Here is a 17,539-nt window from a genome sequence, read left to right on the forward strand (position 1 = left end):
AATGAAACTCACTTGACAAAGACGTATACTTATATATATATACACATACATCTATCTGATTAGACAGCTTCATACATGCACGAGTGTATTTCCACGACAAAACTAGACAATTATTTTGGTCCTCGAATGCAACTTTTGTATGTTTTTCTCTTAATTTGTCATGGTTTTTAGTTGTAGAACATTCTTCTTCCATAGTCAATGGCCAAAATTGAACGATAGTTTATGTTAGGGTTGTAATTCAATCGAGCTAAACTTTGTTATATGGTAATATAAAACACTAACCTAACCACCTACCAATTTGACGATATCTCCAAGATCATGTCATTTATGAGTGTCTGTCATTTGCATGGTATCACCTGCTCACCCCCATAATCCTCTAAAGAGTATTTAAGGCATGTGTAACATCTAGGGGAGGTAACTTGTCACCATACATGACACCTAATTACCACTAGCACATCACATCAACCTACCATAACTTAAATATATGTGAGAATGAGCCATTTCAAAGGACAATAGAACAAATACTCAACAAGTTAGTGAGAATTTCGAGTTTGAATTTAATTTAAAAACCTAGCTTGAAATTTGTCTCAAGTTAAAGTAAATATTATTATAAAAGTTCAACGTCTCAACATAAAAATGAAATGTATTTGAGATTAACTCGATTAAGTTTGTTTTCCTATTTGTATACTTGCCCAAAATTAAATGGTAGTGTATGACATTAAAGCCATAGTAAGAAGCTCTAGCTCGATTTAAAATTTAGTTGAATATCATTCCAGCTCGAATAAGTCTAAGCTCAAACCGTATTGTTGTAAAAAAAATTAAAATACTAATAAAATATTATAAATATATCATAAATAAAAGGTTAAATTAAACTTGCACGTTGCTTAAGCTTGAACTCAACTCAACAATGGCCGAATCAAATTTAGATAATTTATAAGCATAACTATCATAATTGATCCTTAAAATCAATTATCACAAACAAATATATTAAAAATTTATTAATAAACCCTAATTGATAGGTGTCTTCTAATATTCATTTCCTTTTCGAAACTGCTAACCATTTTTTTTTTAATTTTGACATTTTCTTATCTTTTCATCCATATAATATTTCTTATAGTTGAAGTTAGAAATTATATTTTTAATAGGTTCAAAGTATAATTTTATTATTTTTATTATAAATAATAAATTAAATTTTAAATGTTTGAAGGAATCAAAAGAAGTTAAAAAGCTATACTAGACTTAGATCGCGTTATTCGTTCAGACTTGAAGGCTCACTCGAAAATTAGGAGGGTTTGGACAAAAATATTAAGCTCGAAAAATGGACTTGAATAAAAACATTCAGTGCCTGACCCAACCTGGCTCAGCCCATTATTCAAATTTGTGATGTTTTATATTATGTTATTTTTATATGTTATGTAATTTATAACACATGAAAAATAAATATATAGTAGTATATAATACTACTATAATTTAGCCATTAAAAAATTAAGATAACTATATATAAAAATATAATAAATTAAATTAAATTAAATATAAATATATTTAAAATTTTAAAAAAATAACATGTGTGAGCAAAAAATGAGCTTGGGTTAACCATTTACAAATATAGGCGGATTTAGGCAACATTTTAGACCCATATTTCAAATCAGGCTAGACTTTAACAAGCATAAAATGTGATATTATCATGTTTAAGCTAAGCCTAAATCCAACCCAACTCATGAATTCTAAGTTATATACAAGGGAAGTTAAGGGTAGACAAGTTCTCGCTCCCTTAATTAAATGGGAAAATTTCTTTTTAGTCCATTCCAAAAATTAAATATTTTACTTTTAACTTTCTAGTTGTTGTTTAAATGAAAAAAAAATATTGACTCCCCAAAAAATAATAATTCAAATTTTAATCTTTTAAAAATTAAACCTTTTAGCTTCGTCCTAGGTATATATATACTTCTATACTATATATTAAATGACCGATTAAGTTGGTGTTATCCATCAACCATATCCCAACTTCATTAGGAAATTACCATTTTTCAAAGGGATAATATCAAAGCTATACATGAACTTTGGTCAAATGTGTAATTTGATACACGAAATTTGATTTGGTGCAATTATACACATGAAACTTGAATGATTGTTCATATGTATACATGAAGCTTTTAATTTTCATATCAAATTAATATAAATTTTTGTGTATGCAATATATCAACATAAAATGATGCTAATTCGACAGTGTTAATAATTTATGAAAATAGAATCAAATCAAAAATCCATATATGAAATTGTACAAAATTAAAATTTATGTACGACATTATACATTGAATCAAAGTTTAGGTATAGTTCCGATATTTATCCCTTTTTCAAAATAACAAATAAACTACTAGTTTTTTTTTACATAAAATCAAGGAAAATATACATGGCTTTAAACCTAAAACCCAAACTCGCATCTTTAATAATTTAGTTTTACCATTTCAACCAAAATTTTTTTTACTTTTTATACATTTGATTTTTTAAAAGAGTATATAAGAGCACGTTCAACTAAAAATATTTTCTTTTGTAATTATCGAAAAATACGTCTAGCTCTCCTAGACATGTTAATTGTAAAGCTCATCCAATTAGGTGCATTTTCATACTTTCTCTCTCCAAAAACGATTTATCTGCTTATTTAACTTTTATTTTCAGCATATCTCGCTAATTTTGCCATATATATATATATATTATTATATATAAGTTGCTGGTATTTGTATATTTTTAAGGTGACAACAATGGCTGCTGCCGCCCTAGTTGTCCATGCAAAGCCAAAGGAAAAATGACCCAGACAACGAGTCCACAACATCAGCTGCCACAAGAAGAAATAAAACAAAGCAAGTTGCAACAATCATGCATCACCCAACTGTCTGAAAAATGAAAAAGAAGAAAGAAGAAGGTGAAGAAGATTATGATTCAACGTTGAATATATAGTAATTCCGTACCAAATTCCCCATTTTTGTTATGTTGTTTTTTTTTTCTTTGAATGAATAAAGAACCAAAAACAAAATAGAGACTTTATGTGTTTACATTTGTTAAGAGATTTAACAGCTTGATATGCTTGATATTGTTGAATTTTACTGGCAAAAACAAGTACGACAGGTGTTTGAAAAAATGTTCCAATGGAAATTTTGGGGTTTTTTTCACATATTCTCACGCGTTGTTGTTGATTTGAGGACCATGATGAATTTCCATTGTAGTTTAGTGACATATTAGTGATGATATATATATATACACACTGTGATGTTCGTTCACATTCTAATTTTTAAAAATATAAATAATTAATGGTTAATTATTTCAAAATTTGACATTTTTAAAACACGAAAAATCAACTTTTTTTTTTAGTTCAATGTTATTTTTGCTCTACAATGACTAAATTATAACTTTTTATAATATGAAGACTATATTGAATACAAAGGCCAAAAAGAATGCATTTTAATCTCTTTCAAAAATAAAACTAAAAATTCAATCTAGGTCCTTTTAACAAAAAATTTTGGTTTTTAACCCCATAAAAATTGATAATTATATCTTGACCCCTTATGGTAACATTTTTTTTAGTATTCTTCACGTCTATTTTATGGTTCATGTTCGGGGTTCATGATTACCCCTCCCAACAATTTTGTCTCCAAGATTTAAACTTGTCTCTCATTGGGAATGCAATGTGTCTTACCATTGCACCAAACACTTGTTGGTTATAGTAATATTTTAATCCAAAGAAAATTATAAAATTTTGATCCAAAATCGGTTGAATATTGGGTAAAAGTACCCTGAAGGCTCCTGTACTAGGAGCCATATTGCATTTTGCCCTCTCGACTCAAAAAAAAGAGCAAATTAGTTCGTGTTTAGATCAAAGAGCAATCTGGTCTCTTTTTTTTTGTAAATGACTAGTTTATTCTTTAATCTAACATAAAAAAGACTAATTTACTTTTCTTTTAATTAGAGAAAGCAAAATATAATATAACTTTCAGTACAAAAACCTCTATAATACTTTTACCTCGAATATTGCTATATTAATACCCGTATAAATTAGTCCCTCCCTTGCCAATAAAAAATAATTTTATTATTCTATCAAAAAAAATTTAATTGGATTAAGGAGGTCCATACCCATACATTAAAAGGGCTTGATTTTGGAGCTTTGAAATTTCTTAATTTGGGCTCCCCTTTTTAACCCAAAGTTGCATAATCAAAGGGTTTTTCTTCTATGCTTAGTTTGGTAATCAATATTATTTTGATTAGACAATTTACATAATTTTTAACCCGTAAATAAAAGGATAATACGCTTCAGCACATTCGAATTCACGTCCTGACCAATAATCCACACATTGAAATTCTTTGATTAATTTATCTCGAATTGATTTGAACAAATTCTGATAACTAGATAGCAATTCAATCGAAAAAAATTCATTATATATTCTGATCTTATCTGTTTTTTTTTGTACAATACTTAAAACTACTTATAACCCCTTTGACACTCCCAATTTACAACTTATAACTAGAAGAATAATAATTTCAGTACAATATATTAAAAAAATTAAGAAAGAAGATTTATATTTTTCAATAATTTTATATATTTTTAGAAGAATTTAAATAGCAATTTTCTAACTCATATGATTATCCTTAATCAAATTATCTTCCAAATTACCCGATTTCTCTCGATGATTAATACTTCTAAATTAAAATAAAATAAAATAAAAACTTCCTTTCATCTCTCTCATCTCCTTCCTTCAATCTCCAGCTTTTTTTTTTCACTTTTTATTTTTGGCTGAAAAAAACAATGAATTGAAAGGTGTTTCAGCTTTTCCTCTTTGAACTTTAGCTGAAAGGAAAAACATATTTTTACTTCATTCATTCAAATTCCCACACAAAAAGGGGAAAAACCCAGAAATTTTAAGCCATGAAACAGTTACACAAGCAATCAAGCATTAACCATAGGCGAGATGAAGAGATCTTAATACCTCAAACACCTCCTTACTCACCCAAATCCTTAAAACACCCCAGATCTCTCCCTAGATCCATTAACTATCTCTTCAAAGAACAACGCCTTTTGTTCATCTTCATCGGCATTTTAATCGGTTCTACTTTCTTCATCCTCCAACCAACTCTCTCTCGTTTAGGCCCAACCGAGACTCACCCTTCGGTCCCCAAATCTTTCTCTAACAACGTCGTTTCCCACACCCAAGAGTTTTCCGTTTCCAATCAGAATCCTATTCATGGCAAAATGGGTCGTGTTCCCGTCGGGATCGGTCGACGGAGGATGAGGATCGTCGTCACCGGTGGTGCTGGGTTTGTCGGTAGTCACCTCGTTGATAAGCTAATTGGAAGAGGCGATGAAGTGATTGTTATCGATAATTTCTTCACTGGGAGGAAAGAAAACGTGGTCCATCTTTTTGGGAATCCGAGGTTCGAATTGATTCGACATGACGTCGTTGAACCGATTCTCTTGGAAGTAGATCAGATCTATCATTTAGCTTGCCCTGCTTCACCGGTTCATTATAAATATAATCCCGTTAAGACCATCATATCCTTTTTTACTATAATTTATTTCAATTTCGCATTAGTTTTTGTTATTTTTCTTTAATTTTCTATGATTGTTTATGTTATTTGATTGAATGGGTTTTTGTTTTCCATTGAATTATGCTTATTTTAGATCTTTAACTTGGTGGGATTACAAGTAACTTGTGATGGGTAATCTTAATATGTTGAAGCTTGCAAAGAGACTAAAATTAATGGGGTTTTGTGTCAGTTTTGCATTAGTTTTTGGTTTTTTCTCTTTACACTTCTATGATAGTTTATGTTATTTGATTGAATGGGGTTTTGTTTTTTTATTGAATTATGCTTATTTAAGATCATTAACTTGGTGAGATTACAAGAAATTTATGATGGGACTCTTAATATGTTGAGGCTTGCAAAGAGAGTGAAATTAATGGGTTTTTGTGTAAATTTTGCATTAGTTTTTTTGTTTTTTTTTTCTTTAGATTTTATGTTTAACAATACTATTCGAGTTAATGGGTTTTTGTTTTTTATTGAATTATGCTTATTTGAGATCTTTAACTTAGTGAGATTACAAGAGAAATGTGATGGGTACTATTGATATGTTGCGGCTTGCAAAGAGTGTGAATTTAATGGTTTTTTGTATCGAGTTTGCATTAGGTTTTGGGGGTTTTCTTTAGCTTTTATGTTTAACAAAACGGTTCAAATTGATGGGTTTTTGTTATTGTTTGAATTATTGCTTATTTGAGATCCTTAACTTGGTGAGATTACAAGAAAAATGTGATGGGTACTATTAATATGTTGGGGCTTGTAAAGAGTGTAAAATTAGTGTTTTTTTGTATCGAATTCGCATTAGGTTTTGGTGTTTTTCTTTTGCTTTTATGTTTAACGAAACCATTCAAAAAATTAATGGGTTTTTGTTATTGGTTGAATTATGTTTATTTGAGATCCTTAACTTGGTGAAGTTACAAGACAAATGTGATGGGTACTCTTAACATGTTGGGGCTTGCAAAGAGAGTTGGGGCCAGGTTTTTGCTTACGAGCACGAGTGAGGTTTACGGTGATCCCCTTCAGCATCCTCAGAAAGAAACCTATTGGGGAAATGTTAATCCGATCGGTGAGGAGCTTATAAAAGCGCAACAATTTTCTTTCTGTTTTGGTTGCTGAATCTTCTTTGTGTTTACGTTGTGTAATGTTATTGTGATTAGGTGAGAGGAGTTGCTACGATGAAGGAAAAAGGACTGCTGAAACCTTAACCATGGATTATCATCGAGGTGACGGTGTTGAGGTATGTTTTTTCGTATATTTACTTGTAGTTGAACCATGAACCATGTGGGGATGCTTGAATTGTGTACAAGATAATAATCCCATGGCATTGACAGTGGAGTTACGATTTAGCATAGCCTGATCTAATTTTATAACTTGGACTATTGTGACATTTGATGCTCAACAAGGGCGAAAGAACTTGTGATGAATTAATTGGTTTATAGATCCATAAATTGGCCGTAGTGCTTTGAAAGGAGATAAAACAGGTCACATGATAATTGAAAGATACCGTACCCACGACGCTCAAATGGTTATACTTGGTGGTTGCAGGTGCGAATTGCTCGTATTTTCAATACTTATGGCCCTCGCATGTGCTTGGATGATGGACGTGTTGTTAGCAATTTTGTTGCTCAGGTTGATTCATCATTCTAATAATTTTTGGCGTTCATGTGTAGGATTTGGTTAAGATTTGAATCATTTAACATTTTGTAACAACTGTTGTTTTGTATCACAGGCCATTCGGAAGCAACCGATGACTGTTTATGGTGATGGAAAACAAACACGAAGCTTCCAATATGTTTCTGATTTGGTATGTCTACCTGTTTATTATCGTAACTTCTTTTGGTACACTGCCTTTTTCTTAGTGACTTCTATCGGTATTTGTTCGCTTATTTTGAAGGAACATATGTATAATACAATTTGAAGAAAATTTCGTACCTTCATGATTAACAGGTTGATGGACTCGTTGCTTTAATGGAAGGTGAGCACATAGGACCTTTTAATCTCGGCAACCCGGGAGAATTCACCATGCTCGAATTAGCGGAGGTTTGTCTTTGTGAACCCAACTTACTTTTCATTAACTAAGTGAATCTTACAATTCATTAAAGCCTTCCAAATTCATTTCAGGTCGTCAAAGACACGATTGATCCAAGTGCAACGATAGAATATAAACCAAACACCGCGGACGATCCACATATGAGGAAACCGGACATCAGCAAAGCAAAGGAGCTGCTGAACTGGGAGCCGAAAATACCCCTAAGAGAAGGGTTACCCCTTATGGTGAACGATTTCCGGAATCGTATTTTGAATGAAGATGAAGGAAAGGGAGCTTAAACCGAAAAACGAACAGATACGGGAAACAAGTATGTATAGTGTGAACTGCAGCTGTATTTTTGCCAATTCATTTCATTATTATTATTACCTGATTATTATGATCTTTGTTCTACATTACCTGGAAAATTTAGCTGTTTGTTTGAGCCTCTATATAGGAAGATATGCTGTTCTTTCCTTTTATGATAATCAGCTCCAATTGTTCACATCTACATTGTGTAGTTAAATAATAATTAGTGTTTTTCTTCTTTTCTTCTATCTAATTATTTGCACACTAAAATACGATATTTCCAATCTCAAATGATTTGTTAAGTTAAAATTTATTATTGTCAATTCTAAAACAATTTAAACTCGAAATTATTCATATGTTCAATACGATTATGTTAATTCTATTCTAATTTGATCTTATTTTAATTCTGTTTAATATTAAAAGAATTAATTTAATCAAATCCTTATAATAATAGAAGTTCTCGTTTGACATTAAATATAACACCGAACTATTAATTCAATAAGGGTAAATTATAAAAATAGTCATTTTTTTTGTCTATTTGAAATGTTACGTTTTAGTCAATTATGTTATTATTTTGTTACGAAGTGGTCATTTTACCTTTAAATTCCGTTATCTCCCTAACTGCAGTCCAACTTGAATGTTCAATTGTTGGGATAAAAATAGATTTTTAATTAAATAAATTTAATTTGGATTGCTACGTAAGACATCTAAGATAGCATTTAAAATCCGTTTGAACTGCCACATAGGATCGCCGTTAGGGAGATAACAGAGCTTAATGGTAGAGTGACAACTTTGTAACAAAATGATAACGTAAATGACTAAAACATAATATTTTAAACATAAATGACTAAAATGTAATTAGAGACAAATAAAAGTGACTATTTTTGTAGTTTACCCATTCAATAATGTAGGAGGACATGGGTTTTATGGGTTAGAGAGGGACTATAGGTATTTTTAAGCATTGTGTCAATAAGTATAGATTGGGGAGAGGTTATCGGTAGTTTTAAGTATTGTATAAAAAAAATATGACCAGAATCTATGATGAGATTATTCAAAAACAAAATAATCTCTTTAATTAAATAAATAATATTAAATCCAAATCATATGATAAACTCGAATCTAAATATTTAATTAATTATTTTATTTATTAACAATGATCTTCTTGGTATAAGCCTTAACAATAAAAATAGCAAGCTGGGTGGTGATAAATTAACCGTTGGGAGTGTCTCATTTGGTGTGAAGAGGGCATCCCCCACCTGACAGTTATGTCTTCAATCGAAAACGATGAAACTTTTTATGTTTTATTTAACTCAGCCCATGCATTGTTCCATATGTATATGTCTCGTGATCCATCGCTTTGCTGTCCCCAATACTCCTTTTTGTCATTATTAATTATATCTCTAATTAATTATTCTATCATTATTGTTGATTCAGTATTAACTCGATTGATATGGACATTGTTGTCAATACAGAAGAACGTAAATTCGAGTGCGCTGAAACACATTATTCTCTTATTTAAAAGTTAAGGAAAGATTATAGGTAATTTTAAATATTGTATATAAAAAAAGAGAACAAATATGATAAGAATATATAATGAGATTAATAGTCAACCTATCATATCACAAATTTTGAAATTAGTTAAATATATCAAAGTCTTACCATAAATATCGACAAATGTTGGTACAACGGTAAAATATATTACACATTCGAGTTCAAATATTGAAGATGATATTGTTTGAATAGATAGTCATATTCCCAAAAAGAGTAATATCTATGGACTATAAAACAAACATCGATTTAAGGTTGAAACGTCACATCTCAATATAGATACGTATCAATAAGGATTTAATTATGAATTTCATCTTTTGAGAAATCAGCGTCTTTAATTTAAATTGTCAAAATTTGACTCTCTTATGAAAATCGAAAAGTTAGTTCAATCGGATTATATTGTTAAACAGTATCATTTTTTGAAAATCGACAATTCAACAATTTATTTACTAGAAATCAGCAAAATAATTTATCAAATTATATATAACAAAATGGCAAATCAGCAGTCCATGTTCATGTCTTACCAATAACTAGACTAACTGGAGGACTAAATTCCAATAAATTAAAATAGAGGGACTAACATATCAATTTGTATAAAGTAAAAGAATGGAATTCACATCCCCCCCCCCACCCCTCTCTCTTGCAATAAATCAAGAACTTGAAGCATGAAAAACCAACTGTTCTTTAGGAAATTGCTCTGTTTTTCTCTTCTATCAGATATTTCGAAGCCATTAGTTATCCTTCATTGCTATCCAAACAAAAAAGAAAAATGAAAGGAATGAATATATTGTGTGCATCCCAAGCTTCAACAGCCATATGTTTAAGCATAGACCAAGTCTCAGCCACCGCCAGTGGCCAAAACCCCACCACCGCCGCCGCCGCCAAAAGATTCACCAAAACCCTGCCTTGCACCGCTCACCCGCCGCCAATCAATCCTTTGCCTTATCATTTGCTTAAGAACCATGAGAAATGGTGTTCAAATAATACAGTTTCAGTTTCAGCTAATGATTTGAAGAAGAAGAAGAGTTCATTGAAGGCAATGGATATTATTACAAGGAAAAGCATTTCTTCTAACATTAAAGATGCTGCTGCAGATGCGGGTAATAACAAGATTCTGTCTATGAAACAAGATCAACCCATCGTTTCAAAACCCTCTGTACACCAGGTTTCCCTCCTCTCCTTCATTTTACATTTAGTTCGGGTTTAGATCGCTTCATTTTGGGTTTATGTCGTTTTTTTTATTAAAGATAATTCGAGGGTAAAGTAGCATGGAGTCCAGAGGTGCAGGTGGTGAGTTTGGTTCCGGTATAAGTATAATAGGAACATATTTTATGTTTATTTAAGTTCGGATCAGTTTAAAATATTAGTTTAAAATTTTATCTAAAATTGTCTATATTTATAAAAGGTTAACTCAAACTTATTTTAGGCTCGTTCATGTTAATTTTTTAAAATCTTAAAATATTTTCTTTTATTTTATTTTTTTATTTATTGAATTTTTTTATTTTAATGTTTACTTATGCTCTAAAAAAAATTTATAATATAAAGTATTATAAACTTAAAATGGATTGGGTTGGGCTTGAAACATGCCTAATTTTTTGTTCAAACTCTCCTAGATTTCGAATGGGCCTTCAGGCTTGAAAGGGTAGCTCGACCCATAAATAAGTCTACATAGTATTTCATTTCACTAGAAATTAGATTGTATTTTGCTTTCTCTACTTAAAGGAATGGACAAATTAGAGATTAAAGATTAACTTGATCCTTTTGTAAAAATTATATTTATTTTTATTGTTAAAAAACTGATCTTTATATATTAACATGATATATACGTGGCACACCACGTCTATTTTTAATAATACAAATGAATAAAATTTTTCACAGAAAGGATCAATTTACTTTTTGATCTAACGTAGAGAGACTAATATCTTTATTATTTTAGATGGGTTATCTCATTGATTTAAATCTTTGACAATTTTTTTTATTTAATTTACTTTTAATTTAAATTATTTTAAATTTAAATTATAAATCGAAATCGATAATAAATCGAATTATATTAAATTTAAATTCAAATTAATTGAAATAACTTTCTTTTCTTTTTTCTTTTTTTTAAATTTAAAAAAAAAATGGTTTCAGGTTGTGGTTCTAAAGGTGTCATTACACTGCAAAGGTTGTGAAGGAAAAGTGAGGAAACATTTGTCCAAAATGAAAGGTATGTATGATTTACTTCACTTCATATAGTTATGTAATAAAAAATTATTACAATAAATTTTAATTTAATAATTAAATTTACATTTTTAAGTATAAAAATTAGAATAATTAAATTCTTAAAATTAAAAATAAAATATAATAAATTGAAAATTATTTTAATATTTTTGTGTTTGGTTTTCATAATCTGGGTACCTTAACCAAGAACATAAACCCTTTGTTGTAATGATTTGATTAGGTGTGACATCCTTTAACATAGATTTTGAAGCAAAGAAGATGACAATTGTTGGAGAGGTGACACCATTACAAGTCTTGGCCAGTGTTTCAAAGGTTAAGTCTGCTCAATTTTGGACATCTGACATTTCTGCTGCTCCTACAACCAAGAATTGATGATAAGATTAGCAATGTTACTCCTTTTTTCTACTTTGAAGAAGAAAATCCAATGAAATTGTAGTTTGTACATTGAATTTGGCATTGTTACTTCAACATTTTTTTACTAAGTATTGAGAGTAAAATTGTATTTTATATCGATTGAGTCTTAATTTGATTAGTACAGGCATTATTGCCAATGCAAGAGAATGTGGGTTCGAGTATGTTGAAATGCATTATCCTCCTATTTTTTGTTGAGAGGGGTCATGGGTAATTTTAAGCATTGCGTTAAAAAGAGCAGATATGATCAAAACCTATAACGAGATTGTTTTTAAAAAAATACAAATGGCATAACTAGAGAGTTACACATGGCATACCACGTGTATTTTATGCCGACATACAAAGACCAATTTTTAACAATAGAAATGGATAATTTTTTAATAAAATGACCAATTTACTTTTTAATATGACGTATATAAACTAATTTGTTCATTTTTTTTACTGGAGGGAGCAAAATGCAATTTGATTCTTTGTACGATGGTTTCCATGGTACTTTTACCTTATAACTAAAATTATGGTTAAATATGTATTAAATATAAATATCGAATATAATCTAGATACCATAGGACTCTAGGGCATAAAAGTATCATGGATGTCTTTGTACTAGAAGTCTGATTATATTTTTTCCTTCTATTAAAAAAATAGACAATTTAGTCTCTAAACATTATAGTAAATTGACCAATTTTATTAAAAAAATTATCTATTTGTACTGTTAAAAACTAATGTTGGAATAACCAGACAACGACACATGGTATGCCATGTGTACCTCATAGTGATATATAAAGAGTAGTTTTTAATAGTAAAAACTGATCAAAATCTTTAACAGAATGATCAGTTTGCTCTTTGATCTAATATACATAAACTAATTTACCTATTTTTTTAGTAAAGAAAGCAAAATATAATTTAACTCTTAATATAAAGAATGACTTTACGGCATTTTATTGGTACATGTTTCATTATTCCTAGTAGTTTCATAGTGGGAAAATAAGAAAATCTTTGTGCCACATTATCGTATGAATCAAAACCTGGAAAAAAGGATTCAAGTACTAAATTGAAAAAATTACCAAATTTTTGGACCAAATGATATTAGATATTGATACCTTCTTGATAATTCTTGCTGGTGTAAAGATTTAGAACTTATTTATACATTCATAAAATGTTAATATTTCAATCACTTTTGTATAAAGCTCAACTTTCTAAACCCAAACTACTACCTCACCTACTAGTTCATCAACCAACAATCTCTCGATTTCCTTACCGATTACATCGATATCGTCCCTCAAGTTCGACCATTCACATACCTCGGTATCCATGTCCGGTTTCTTGTTTTCACTTACCAGTGATTTGTGCAAGCTATCTTCGAGCTCTAGTATGTTCCACTTCGGAATAATTTTTCTTACAAGCTTCTTTATCCATGGGAATTGATCTGTATATTGTTGATGGATCTCGAGTAGCTCCAAATTGATCCTATCGAACATCAGCCTCCTTTCGGCCCTTGACCAAGAATTCAGATTATGGTATTTTTTCTCGAGTTCTTCGAATACTGTTGGATTCACCGGACATTCTGGAGAATGCCATGTTGCTAAGAAGGTATCGAGGTCGGCTCCATTGATTCCGGAATCAACCAAGACATCAACTATGTATACAGACTCCAAATTCTTTTCAGCCGTTGCTAACTGAATAGATACTCGATCACCACCATCGTCGCTTGAAAGAAGCATCGTTCCTTCTTCATATGCCTCAGTTTCGAGTTTTAATAGTTGCAGTTGCATACGAAGGCCTAATAAAACATACGTAAAAGATAGGATCACAAGTAAACACGAGATAGACACGGAATGAACAAGAGTTGTGAATTACCATGGAGGTCAGCACTAATGCTTTCAAAGCATTCAGAACCGGATGATAAATCATCGGCGAAAGGAGCTTCAATGACTGAAATCGGACTCGGTTGATCTCCCTCCTTAGAGCCTGCTCGAGATCCTAGTTCTGATACAGATGGTTCCTGCATTTATTAAACCGAGTATTAGAATGTGTGTATTTGGAAACAGACGAACTAAAACATCATTCGAATGAAAAATGAATACCTTGGGCTCCAAGTTACATACATCACCACTAGAAACATCAGCATTCACTGAAGGAGGAGCAGATAATTCCGTGTCCGAAGGCTTTTTCGGATCATTAACTTCCAATGTGTTCTCAAGAACAGAACTGGAATCCATCGCAATGCTAGCAGATTCTCCGGACGATTGATGTGGGGTGATAACAAAATCCGGAGAAGTGTCGCTATTTTCCTTGATACTACTGGAACTACTACTCGAAAATCTAGATTTATTACCACGGGATCGTTGGTTACTGGTAACCAAAGAAGCTTCCCTTGGATTAAAATTGCCTTTTACTGCTTTTGGGATCACATACTTGTCTCTACGTAGACTTCCATGTCGAGTACCTATTCTAGGACTTCCAAAGTCAGTAGAAGAAGCCGGAACAGATCGTGATCTTGAAAGATTACCGAGACATCCATCTTTCCAACCGTCCCTACTGCTAATCCCTAAAGGTTCGTTCCACACTGCTGGCCGAGAACTATCACCGATCTTACTGCATCCTTCTCCAACAACCGAGCTACTCGAATTAGCTGAGCTCGTTTCCCTATCAGAGATAGCAAGCATTTCACCGAGTGTACTACCCCGACTAACCATTTGCACCTCTTGAGACCCATGTGTTAATTTCCACCTCTCAGATAATCGCTTCTTAGCCTCTCTACTAACCAATGATTCACTAGAACGGGATGATAGCCTCCTATGTTGTTTATCCCTGTAGGATGATGTTACATCGGAATCGTTTGTAGATTCAGAACCGGATGCATCACATGAACTCTCATCCCCTGCATATCCTCGAAACTTAGAAGTTGAAATTTTCATCGAGCCATCGTTAAAGCTATTTTTTATTTGCCGAGTAATCTCCTTCGCCATTTCCCTCGATTCCCTAGAATTATGCCTTGAAAACCCGATATCTTGTTGAACCTTTTTCTTGCGCCATATTTCTGTCTCCCTACTCTCAATACCTGAAATTTCAAGGTGTTCGATGCCTTCAGATGGAAAATGATGAGAATAACAAGGTGATGAAGCATTTCTAGTAGAATTCCGTGATTTCCCGAGATTTGGTTTCAATACAACAATTCTTGTCGGTAGAATAGTTGGCTCGTTTTTTTCGTCTAATTGAAACATAGGTGACTCAGGACGATTAGGAGCTGTGTATTTCCCATACAAGTGATGACCTTGAGGAGATTTACTACGGTGCTTCGATTGACCATCGTCATTGTTTAGAGTGCGTGATGACTTCATGACCGATATTCGACCACAATGAAACTGCGATGGCACACCTTGCAGATCATGCAAATGCTTAGCGAATAATGAATCCGGTTGCTCGAGGAATTTCAACAAAAGATCCGTGTTGGAATTTAACACCTCGAGTGTATCATCAAATTCCTCAGAATCCCGAAGCTTTTCATCGGTCGAAAACCGTTTAGCCTCCATAAACTTCTGTTGAATAAAAGCAACCTCAGCATCAGATAGCTTCGAGTTTACAGTCCCCAGCGAAGAATAACCACCGCCGCTCCTCTCCATTTTAGATACTTCAAAAACATCTTTAAACTCCGGTTCCTCTTTCAAGTTTCTCCTAGAAGATCGCCGGTTATAAAATCCGGCACCCTCAGCTCGTTTTTGTTCAGGTGGTAATCCATCAAGCCCCATCAATCTAGCTATAACGCTCGAAGATCGTCTTCGAGATTCGATTTCTTTCGACATTTCTCGTGCTAACAACTTCTTCATCGGGATCCCACTTGATTGTTTTGAAGATCTCAAACCCAACTCAAACATTAACTATAAAAAAACATAAACATAATTGGCATTCACATGACTATTCAATAGTATCTAAAGCTAAAATGAGTATTAATTCTAATCATATAGTAAAAAAATCATCACCTGATCTTGGTCTTTACTATTACTAATGGAGGTAGCAGAATCAGATGTCAAATTTGGAAATTTTCTCTGTTTTTGAACCTGTTTGTTTCCTGAGAAAGAAAAATTCCTATAAAAGTATTAGGATAAGCTGTTCCATGAGTAAAGAAAAGGTTAAGGCTTTAAAACTATTTTAGAAGCTAAGCTTTTAAAAGCCATGAAATCATATAGTAAAAAATGCATGCTAGATAGAGAAATGATTAAAATAATTAAGATAAATTTTCAAGGATAAGTGTGAGCAAAAAAAATATATAGCATTATTGAAAGCTTTAACATTTAACTGGTGAGAAACTAAAGAAGAAAAAACAACCAATGCGGGAAAATGTTGTGTTTGGTAACTAAGAAAATGCAGGAAAGTAGGATTAAGACCCAGAAAATTTTTGAACTTACTAAATTCACCAGAATAAAAGAGGAAAAAAAATGGAATCTTGATATAATAAAGGAACGAAAATTTTAAAAAAGAAAAAGAAGAAGAAAAAAACTTTGATATAATAAAGGAACGAAAAATTTTAAAAAGAAGAAGAAAAAAACTTTCTTTTGCCTCGGATTCCCCAAAACCAAGCAAAAATATCACTTCAAAATAAATTTAAAAAATTAAAAAAGAGAAAAGCGAACCTCTTGTTGAAGAAAGTTGAAAATGAGTGAAGTTTAGATCATCAGAGAAGCTCGAAATCTTAGGCCTTCGATGCCCAAATGGCTCCATTTTTCACTCATTTAACTCTAAACCCAGAAAAAAAAAACCAGAAATCTAAAACGGAAATTTAGAGGGAAAATCACGAATTTTGAAAGAAAGTAGAAGAAAAATTTTGATTGTTTTTAGAAAAAAGGGTAAGTGGAAAGAAATGTTAGCAGAGAGGTGAAAACGGAGAGCGTGAGAACGGCGGCAATAAAGAAGGGTCCGTTGAAGAAAGTTGAAAGCTTTTTTTTTTTTTCTCTTTTGAACATTCAAATGCTGAAAGAGAAACAGAGAGAGAGAGAGAGGGGTTAAGGCAAGGGGGGGGGGGTGACCCTGCGCGGGCAAGTGGAGATCCCCATGCCCTTGTCTTGTCCCTACCTTAACTAATTTGTCTACGTGTCTTTTTTTTTCTCTTTGATGGATAAATTATTTTCTATCTTAATTAAAATAATAATAATATAATTTTTAGTCTTTGAATTTTATAATTAGGTCTATGTCCGTATTTATATTTTACGGTTTATTTTTGTTTTTGAACTTGAAAATTAGATCAATTTTGATACTTAAATTTAGATTCTATCAATATTTGATAATGTTATTGTTCTAGAATTGATCGATATAACAATTTTAACAAAGGGTTAAATCAATTTGACTCGAAAACTTATTGAAATTGGTAAAAATAAAAAATCGAGACAGAAATCGATAGTTGATTAGGTTGAACTAATTTAATAAAATTTATATTTTAAAAAAATATATATTTTTATGAATTTTTAA

At 31.5% G+C, this 17,539-nt stretch overlaps 3 protein-coding genes and 1 long non-coding RNA gene across 5 annotated transcripts; 3 read left to right on the top strand and 1 right to left on the bottom strand.

Moving 5' to 3' along the window:
* The first annotated feature begins 2,448 nt into the window (after positions 1-2,448).
* On the top strand, positions 2,449-3,150 carry LOC121230526 (uncharacterized). The gene is made up of 2 exons (XR_005928536.1): positions 2,449-2,613; positions 2,751-3,150. It is a non-coding gene; the product is annotated as an uncharacterized lncRNA (long non-coding RNA).
* A 1,765-nt stretch (positions 3,151-4,915) lies between these two features.
* On the top strand, positions 4,916-7,890 carry LOC107957976 (UDP-glucuronic acid decarboxylase 1-like). The gene is given in 7 exon segments (NM_001327666.1): positions 4,916-5,539; positions 6,481-6,628; positions 6,720-6,799; positions 7,108-7,191; positions 7,292-7,366; positions 7,510-7,602; positions 7,684-7,890. Coding segments are annotated over 7 exon segments (1,311 nt in total).
* Positions 7,891-10,082: 2,192 nt separating this feature from the next.
* LOC107961274 (protein SODIUM POTASSIUM ROOT DEFECTIVE 2) lies at positions 10,083-12,172 on the top strand. The gene is made up of 3 exons (XM_016897449.2): positions 10,083-10,610; positions 11,576-11,651; positions 11,886-12,172. The coding sequence occupies exons 1-3, from the start codon at positions 10,215-10,217 to the stop codon at positions 12,035-12,037; spliced, it is 624 nt and encodes a 207-aa protein (XP_016752938.1). The 5' UTR covers positions 10,083-10,214; the 3' UTR covers positions 12,038-12,172.
* Positions 12,173-13,144: 972 nt separating this feature from the next.
* On the bottom strand, positions 13,145-17,061 carry LOC107957977 (uncharacterized). Of its 2 annotated transcripts, none has more exons than XM_016893613.2 (5): positions 16,708-17,061; positions 16,057-16,145; positions 14,161-15,954; positions 13,934-14,078; positions 13,145-13,856 (listed from the first exon to the last, which is right to left on the bottom strand). In XM_016893613.2, the coding sequence occupies exons 1-5, from the start codon at positions 16,793-16,795 to the stop codon at positions 13,273-13,275; spliced, it is 2,700 nt and encodes an 899-aa protein (XP_016749102.2). In that variant the 5' UTR covers positions 16,796-17,061; the 3' UTR covers positions 13,145-13,272. The 2 variants fall into 2 exon arrangements, with proteins under 2 accessions (XP_016749102.2, XP_016749103.2); XM_016893614.2 differs by having other exon boundaries at positions 16,057-16,162; positions 16,708-16,863.
* Between the last annotated feature and the right edge of the window lie 478 nt (positions 17,062-17,539).

This window comes from Gossypium hirsutum, chromosome A01 (assembly GCF_007990345.1).
Source record: "Gossypium hirsutum isolate 1008001.06 chromosome A01, Gossypium_hirsutum_v2.1, whole genome shotgun sequence".
In the NCBI taxonomy this organism is placed as follows: domain Eukaryota; kingdom Viridiplantae; phylum Streptophyta; class Magnoliopsida; order Malvales; family Malvaceae; genus Gossypium; species Gossypium hirsutum.